Source organism: Durio zibethinus, chromosome 2, assembly GCF_047325235.1.
Source record: "Durio zibethinus cultivar Kanyao isolate XHJ-2024 chromosome 2, ASM4732523v1, whole genome shotgun sequence".
NCBI classification, from domain to species: Eukaryota; Viridiplantae; Streptophyta; class Magnoliopsida; order Malvales; family Malvaceae; genus Durio; species Durio zibethinus.
In genome coordinates, this window is record NC_143163.1 from 6,054,971 (window position 1) to 6,064,345 (window position 9,375).

At 30.4% G+C, this 9,375-nt stretch overlaps 1 protein-coding gene across 2 annotated transcripts; it reads right to left on the reverse strand.

The window, feature by feature from the left end:
- Nucleotides 1-855: 855 nt before the first annotated feature.
- On the reverse strand, nt 856-3,298 carry LOC111309074 (Inositol monophosphatase family protein). Of its 2 annotated transcripts, XR_002692342.2 has the most exons (4): nt 2,663-3,298; nt 1,847-2,243; nt 1,127-1,597; nt 856-960 (listed from the first exon to the last, which is right to left on the reverse strand). XR_002692342.2 is itself a non-coding variant. In XM_022907915.2 (3 exons), the coding sequence occupies exons 1-3, from the start codon at nt 3,077-3,079 to the stop codon at nt 1,197-1,199; spliced, it is 1,215 nt and encodes a 404-aa protein (XP_022763650.1). In that variant the 5' UTR covers nt 3,080-3,298; the 3' UTR covers nt 1,003-1,196. The 2 variants fall into 2 exon arrangements, 1 of the variants encoding a protein (XP_022763650.1); XM_022907915.2 differs by lacking the exon at nt 856-960 and having other exon boundaries at nt 1,003-1,597.
- Between the last annotated feature and the right edge of the window lie 6,077 nt (nt 3,299-9,375).

Below are 9,375 nucleotides of genomic sequence, written 5' to 3' on the forward strand. Positions count from 1 at the left end.
ATCCACTCGCCTTTTAATAGTAGTCATACTGTAATAGTAGCTTTTTGGTACTGTAATCTTAGCCTTTGATATGGTATCTTATACTAGCTTTCTTGAAGAATTTAACCTTTTTTAGCTTTTTTTTTGTGAAAGAAAAAATATGACAACTTTATTATTATTTTGCTTTTTGCAATAGATGATTAAATTTTTATATATCATTACATGGGTGAAAAAAAAATTTAATTGAAAAAATAAAGTTAAAAGTTATGTTAACAATAGAAACTATTGGGTATCAATTGAATGTTAGAAATTTTTCAAAATAAAATTAATTATTTTTTTAATTTTATATTAATGATATTTATATGTTTTATATTATATATATATATATATTTACTATGATGTAATCTGGATTTTGGGTCAATTCACCAACTCAATTAGCTACTTTATTAATTTAAGAATTATATGCAAATATTAGTAGTAGTAGTACATTTTTACCAAAAAAGAATTTTAAGGATGAACCATTAAAAATGAAAAATACTAGTCGTAATATGAGATTGCTTGCTTCTTACATGGTTGCGTTTAGTTTGTTTTGTTCTTTTTAGTATTGGGTAGGAACTTACAACAACCAAATCTAAAACTTGTTAGAACACTGCCAAATCTTTGTCACTCTTGGCTTTCACATTTAGCCTTAGCTGGCTGACAAATTGATTTTGTAATAACAGCACATTTTGCTTTTACAGTGTTCCTGAATTTTAGTATCTTTTCTTGGATATGAATCTTTCATCTTTTAACTGATGAGTGGTGAGGAAGCCAATGAGTCAAAGGCCGGAGGTTAAGCAGCCAGAAAGATTGTTTAAGAAAACTTTGAGCAACCTCTTCATGGAATATTTAACCTATGATTATAATCCCGTTCCCCTCCTCTTACATTGGATTGGATGAACGGATCTTAGTTTCAATTATAATCTCAACGCATAAAACTCACTGTCAACAAGAAGAAGAAAAAACATTGTTAAACAAAGAAGATGGAGAAGATAATTTATTTTGTATTGTGATCTTCAGCCTAAAATTCTCATGTAACATCCTGCCATTGAGAAAATGAAGAAAGAAATATTAACAATGCAGAGGAGGAGCTGTCATGTGAACTTACAGAAACAGAGCAGCAGAGCAGAGAAGAGCTGGTTTTATACCATATCAATCTGTTCAAAAGAACAAAGTCGTTAAACTTCATACCCAGGGTTTACTTTCTGTTGAACATCTCTATAACTTTCCAACTCATCTATATCCTCCAAACTACCCAAAAAGAGAGGCAATCTTTGATGCAGTTTGACTGGTTGGATTGAAAGAATCCTACTTTTACCATTGGATCCTTTGCCTCCAGCTTGCTCCGCAAGAAAACTGAGAGGATTTGCCTCGTACACCAGGCGCAGATGGTCCCTTGGATTCATTGCTATTCCACCATACAAGAGAGTCCTGTGGAAATCAGCAACCAACGAACATATATACCGTGCTGAATATTTCTTGGGATATTTGCCTTTGCCTTGTCTCATAGTGTCAATGTATAGTCTTAGACCTTCAGGCCAGTCAAAATACCGTGCATCATTGACAGAGTATATTTGACCTGGAATCATTGAGTAGCCAGTGCATCGTTAACTGGATTGAAAGAAAACAATATCCGTTTCATACCTTATGTTGTTTATAAACAATAAAGAGTTCCCATTTAATCAAACTGCTAATGAAGACCATCATCAGTAAGAAATCCAAATAGGATTCCATTGAATTTGTGAAATCAGGGAGTAACTATCAGACAAATCTCATTTAAATGAATTCATGAGCATAACATTTTAACAGCCAAGATTCTGTATGTTACCTCGAGGAGGAATTCTAATGCTTGGATGTGTGAGAATAAAGTCTCCTGTTGAATGATCTAATGTAAATGCATGTGTTCCTGAGCCAAAGCTAGCACACAGAATTGTGGCAGATGAATAGAGGACATAGCCAGCAGCTACAAGCTTTGCCCCACTCTGTAGCGAATTCAGTGATGCCTTCTCCTCTGTGGGTAGATGATCTAGCTCCACAAGCCGCTTATATATCCCAAAAATTGTTCCAGTGGGAATGGAAGCATCTATATTTCGAGAACCATCAAGGGGATCCAATACCACCACAAATGTGCCATCATCATTGATCCAAATTGGTACATCATCTTCTTCTGAAGCCATGACTGAAACTTTTCCTGAATTTCTAAGAGAGGACAAGATGATTTCATTCTGCAGATAAAACAAAATTTAGCAGATCAGAAGACTTTAATTCTTTCCATACACAAGTCCTTATACTCTTAAGGAAATAAAATGGACAGGGACATTGCAAACCAAAAATTCAACTGGTTACATCTTTAAAATCAACCTGTTTCTACATCAACTCAACCTCTCAACCAGAAATTTCCTGCTTTAAACAATTCATCAGTCATTTGCAATGATTTCATCGTTCATAAGATTAAGAATTCATATAAATTATAATCAGATATGAGCCACATTTGAAACAAATTCCTAGGATGACAATAACAGCCAAACTATTTAAGATAATATACCCAATAATAGCACCAGTGCACCACCAAAATACTATTTAAGGGGAAAAAAGAGCAATATTTCTTGAAATTCAATAACAAAATTAGCATAGTAAAACATACTGCCACAATATCAAGCGGCTTTGGCTTATCCCTATCAGAAGCACCAGCCCCGGATGTCCCACCAGTAAGACCTGAATGTTTCCCGAGAGCAGAGTTAAAAGGAGAAGCCACAAGAGCAGCAATTCTCTTGCAAGCATATTGGATATGATAAAGCAAAACTACTAAATCATCTCCCACATCTAGTCCTCCCTTCCCAACATACTCCATCAGTGTAGAAAACCCATTTGTATCACCAGCAACAGCAGTCATTTCCATCTGGGACTTAGCTAAAAACCCAGAAAAAGAAGCCATTTTTGGTGGGGTATAGAAGCTCAAGCTGTCTCTTAGACAAAATTGGTGTTTTCGAGAGACAGGATGGGAACTTAGAGGGAAAAGTAGAGATGGGTACGAGGTGGTGGGAGACAATAATTGTCGCATATTCGTAAATGGAATTCTTTTATGTGTTAGAAGAGTGAAGTGGTTGGGGAACTGAAAATGGGAAATGGAATCATGAGATCAGATCAGAGCTTGGAGATTGAATTTTTTCAAAGGAATTCAAGGTGGGTTTTTGTTTTGGATATAGCGTATCGGTGTCGATGTGAGGTTAGAAAATAGCTTAACGAAAGGGATAAAGCCATAAGGGATAGAAATAAAGTCAGAAGTGGTGCTTTAACAGTGCATTTTAAATGGATGAGAAGATTGATTTTGGTAAAATTAAAAATAATAACAAAAATTATTATAATTATTATTAAAAATATTTATTGTAATTATAATTGAAAAAATTATAAATAATTTTATTAAAATTAATATTTAAATTTAACTGATAATATTATAAGTTTAACTTCATCAAACAATAAATTTGATAAAATATAAACTTTTACTAAATCGGTTGTCTTAGCTGTCTTTTTTTCTTTTTCAAGGTATTCCAAATATCATTTTTTTTTTCAATATTTCCCAAAGTCATTTTAAGAAAAAAGAAAAAGAAACACTCAGGGGAGACTATATTTATGGAATTTTGAGCACCTGAAATGTTAGCAAGTAATGTAAGAAACAAAATTAGGGGTATGAAGAAGAAAATGATTTATTTGGAACAGTTTTTGTTAGGGTTAAAGGAAAAACGAAAGAGTAATTAGTACTACCACAAATAACTATTTTGATTGTTGATAACAAAATATAAGCAAGGGACATTATTCATTTCAACTATCAAGTCAAGATATAATGTAAGAATTAGCAATAATTTATAGATCATTTACAAAGAAAATTATTAATAATGAAAATATTTGAATTTAAATTTTATAAATAAATATTTTATTTTTATCACTTCAATTTCGTTAACAAAAATAATTTTAATAGAAATTAAAAAGTTGTCAAATGAGCTGCTATCTCGGATGCATCATTTTTTTTTAATTTGCTTTGCTGATTATCTTTTTATTTTACCTCTCTGTTTATCAAAAAAGAAATGCCATATCGATTTTTCATTCAAGAATTTGATCGTTAGACGTAAAAAATTAGACTTCGATATTAATTTTTTTTATCGGGATGCGATTGACCAACAATCCAATCTTTTGATTTACGAATTTGAAGTTAGGTTCAGGAGTATAATTACGTTCAGAGAAAGTTATAGCACTCCTACAATATCCGTTTGAAAATGGTACTAATTAATCTTATATGATCATAAATTGGTCTCGTTTAAATAGTTTTTTTTATTTATTATCTTATCATTTTTTTATTTTTTATTTTTATTGAAAATTTTTAAAGTTATTTTGGATGTTTTCAATATAACTTAAGAAATTTTCTTACCTTAAAAATATTAAAAGAAATCATTTATTTTCTTAAAAGGGCTTATTTGCTAATTTTATTTTAATATTTTGAAGTGAAGTAGTATTATTTAAAAAATTAAAGGAAAATTAACACTTGTGATTTTCTCTTAATTTTATTATTGACGAAAAATTTAATTTAGTTTGAAATGTTTATTTATTGTTTATTTTTATTATTGAGAAAAAAATTCATGGGTTGAATTCTCAAAATATTTTCAACACTTTTGGAATCTTTGGAAAAAATTGTTTGCCTAATAAATTTTGATAAAATCACTCATCGTAACTTTTATTCTTGTAAAATTTTATTTACTTTGACAATTTAAGTGTTTTATATTTTATTAATTTTTATTAAAAAGATTTTCAAAAATCTTAACAATATATATTCATTATTTGAGAACCTACAAAGAGGTAAGATTAAGAGAATATTGGCACACAACATTGGCATGGCAAGAAAAATAAAAATGAATAAATGAATGAAAACAATAGAAGAAATGTAAATGCATCTTCTAAGTTTTTTATTAAAATGACAAGCATTACATAAAAGATCTTCCAATGCTTATGGAACAAGCAATTAGGGATTTAAAATTTCATAACATATTACTTTTCAAAAGTTATAAAGATAACAGGTAGTTTTATCACTTTATAATTATTCAACTCAAAATCCAAAAGACAAAGGCACATGAACAAATCTTTGTCCTGACTCTTCCTTTTTTTCTTACCCACCATCTGAATGGGTAGTTTAAAAAAACTTTCAAAAATTTTACATTTGGGGCTTCAAGTGAATTGGATATATATATCATTCTAATTAGAAAAAATCATAAAAGGTAAAAAAAAAACCATCAATTTCGACTTTGGCTCGCATCCTTTAAGATTAGCCAATCTCTTTTCTTTTTTCTCATTCATCATTTTCATTTTGTCCCCTCTTATTGGCTTATAGCCCAAGTCAAATCTATCTTTCTTATCATATATAGTTGGCGGCTTCATGATTCTTTGCAGATTCTTTCCAAGCTCTATTCCAAGTTGTCATCCCATTCCAATAAGCTGCTTGACAACCATTTGAGTAGTAGTAGACAAGTGTGATGAATACAATTTAGACCTTTCATATATATATATATATTGCATTGGCAATCTCAAAAGATTTATAAGAACAATCCAAAGCTTTGTCTATAGCTTTCACATAAAAGGTATTCACAGGTTAAGTTATCAATAAATCTTTTTCTCTTGCTACAAATGTTAACTTTTCATTAACAATGAATTTAACTTTCTAGTGCAGCAAAGATGGAACAGCACCTGTTATATGAATCTATGACTTAACCAACAAGCAACTGTAAGAGTGTGAGATATCCATAGCTTGAAATTTCACATTAAAAGTGTAAGAACCAATCTGCAATGGCATTTCTATATCCCTTAAGACCTCTCGTCGAGTTCTATCGAAGGTCCGAACAACCATATGACTGGGTTTTATACAAGATACATCCACAGTTAGTTTTGCCAATATAGTCATAGGCATGACATTAATTAAAGAGCCATTGCCAATTAGAACCTTTACCAATATATGACTTTTGCACTTTATAGTAATGTGAAAAGCCTTAGTACTATTCCTGTGGAGGAATCTCTTCATCACTAAAAGAAATATAGTTTGAAACCATTAGATTACCACCAAGCTGTTTTACATACTTAACGGATATTACAAGACACATGCATGATTCAATACCTTTAATAAAGCGTTGCGATGAGATTCTGAACTTAACAAAAGTGACAATAATGATAATAGTGAAATTTTAGCTTGCATCTTATTCAACTATTTGATGATGCTATATTCACTATGTCTTATCAGCTTCAAAAATTCACAAGCTTTTTATTTTTAAAGAATGACTTTTGGTATTCTTTATTAAAGACTGTAACAGAGTTATTTAAAATTTTTTTTTTACCTTAGATTTTTCTTTCTTAACTTTTTTTAGCATTTTCGGAGTGTAACATCGCCCATTCTGAGTTACACCTCCTACTCATATTATGTTTGCAATATCTAGATTAATCATAACATCAAAATCATACTTTTATGGTACTGATTTATCGTTCTGAGATGAAAAATGACTAGAAACTTTAATAGTCACTACTGGTTGAAAGATAGGCCTTTCCAGTATTGGGGTTGGCTTTTTATCATAATAAATGGTCACAGTTTTACACATGAATTTTATCAGTGTATCAAAGATGGCCATTTCAACTTTTATCAAATCTTCTCTTTCTTTATAAAACTCTATCTAACCTATGTCCCTTAATTTTTGTACCTTTTGACGAAATTGATCACAGTTTTTAATAGAATGGCCAAAACACCCTTATGATAGTCATAACTTTTAACAAATTTAATCATCTCATGGCATTTATAAGGCTATTTTAGTTTCAACATATCAACCTTAACTAAAGCTTTAAAAACTTAAGCCATTAACGTTTTAACTTCGTCTATCTTTTTTTTAACGTAGCATTCATGGTCATTAATCAAAGCTTTTATTGTTGGCCTAGTATGATTTGGCAGAGGATTTTCATTAATATTTGGAGCTCATTGCTAGCTATTATTAAAGTTTAACATTCTTTTTTTTATTAACTCTTGTACCTTATATTTTAAAATAGTACAATTTTCTATAGAATGACCTACATTTTTATAATGATAATCACAATATGCATTCGTATTCGTACCATTTAAGATACAAAGATTTCAATGATTCTCAAAGAATAGGTATAAATAAATGATTCTTCATAAGCTGAAGGAGTAGGTCAATATATGTCATGGGGATAAAGTAAAAAAAGGCTTTTACTTGAGCATTTCTAAGGGCTCTTAGACCACTACCTTGGTTGGGTCTCTATTTAGTCTAATGGCTGCAACAAGACAATTATACATATAGGTGGGTGTTTGAAAATATGGCTAAAAAAGGGGTGGATAAGCTGATTGTTAAACTGACTGATATGGATAAGGGATGGATGTCACATTATTTATATAAGGGTAATGGGTGTGGTACACTAGTATAGGATATTGGGTAAATCCTTTGATTTATTGGCCCACATAGTTCACTGCTTGCATTTTTTTTAGGCGTTTCATTTTTTTTGTGCTACTTATTTCTCGTGTATCAAGCTTATCATTTTTTATGATATTTTTAATAATCTCGCCTGCGATCACTATGTCTGTAAAATTTTTTGTTGTATTTTTTATCAGTCTCTCATAATATGGTGCTTTTAAGATATTGGCAAATAGGATAATTATTTTTTTCTCAACAAAGAGAGGCTGTACTTGTGCAACCATATCTCTTCACTTTTGTGCATCTTTTTTGAAGCTCTTGTTTTTTTTTTTTTTCATGCTATATAGAGATAAGCAATTTAGATCTAGATTTATAACATGCTAGTATTAAGTAAAGATTACATTCATGAGCTTTTTTCAATAGTAGATACGAGTCTTATCTAATTAAACATACCATATAACTGTAGAATTTGTAAGGCTATCCTAGAATATATGCATTAATAGTTTTTTAACACGAGCATATGCAGTCATTTTTTGGTAATACAAGGTCATATGAGTCATTGGGCATTTGGTTCCTTCATACTTCTCAAACTTTAGAGCTTTGAATTTAGGTGGAATGATCACGTCCGGAACTAAACAAAGCTCAACCATGTCTATAGAGCCATAAAATCCATTCTTTTTATAGCTCTAAGTCTTTCTTTTAGCAATTTCATTTTTTTCTTGAAACTTGAATCTTTCACTATCCCTAGTGTTTTCATTTCTAACTTTTCTATCTCTTTAGGATTATCCAAATTTGGTACCTAAATCAAATATGAAGACTTTATTCTTGAGGCAGAATAGCTTGTCCCTGAAATTAGGTAGGTCTAACTATTATAAGTATGCTAAGATAGATATATGGGTACCTTTCAATGAATGGCGTTGCTTTTGGTTATACCCCTTGAGAGGTCTGGGCTCGATGTGGAGTAAAACTTAGTGGATATGAAGGATCTTCATCATTTTATTGTTGGTGGCCTTCTTGAGCAACTTTTTCTCTAACCATTTTCTGTCATATGTCCATTTTTTTCATCATTTCCATCATCATATTAATCTATTTTTTTTTCATCTTGTGTTTTTTTTATCTTATCCATCCAACTGAGTTGTTCTTGTTTCATAATTTTTGTTTAAATCCTGGTATTGTATGAATGACGAGTAAGCTGAATTAAAATTTTTAGTGGATGAGCTATTCTTAATCCTCTATTACCATAATTATTGTGAATTAGGATATTATATTTTGATGTTTTATTCAAACAAGTGCATGAATGAATGCATAAATGGAAAATAGACTAAAATAAACAAAATGATCATGATGCATTAAGATAAATAAATTAATAACAAATAGTTTTTATTACTGATCCAAAGTTACATCTATAGAAGCTCAAAGTCTACTATCTACCAAAGGAACTTTTTTATCTATTGATATTGATCCTGTGACTCATTAAGAAAGTTTAGTAGATTCAAGCCATATGTCTCAATTTTTGGTACTCCTATCTTCAATTCTTTAACCTTGTCTTCCATTTCTGCAACCCTATGTAAAGCCATACTAATTTGTTCAAACAAGTGTTTCAAGTGTTCTTGATTTACCATATATGTATTTTTTCATTATTCTCTTCTATTAAGGTATTCTTGGCATTTCTCTTCTAGAATGAAAACCTAAGCTTTGACCTAATTGACAACCTTTTGAAACATCAAATTATACCTTTGAATTTCTAAAAATGTATATTTTTTTCTTGTATTTTTTCTTATAGTTTATTCTTTTTTAGAAATTGAGCTAGTTCAAGAATGGTAGATGAATGTGTCTTGTTTAAATCAGTGAACAAATTCTTCCATCCATCTCTATTTTGACTAATTTGCTGAATTTTTCTTTCTTG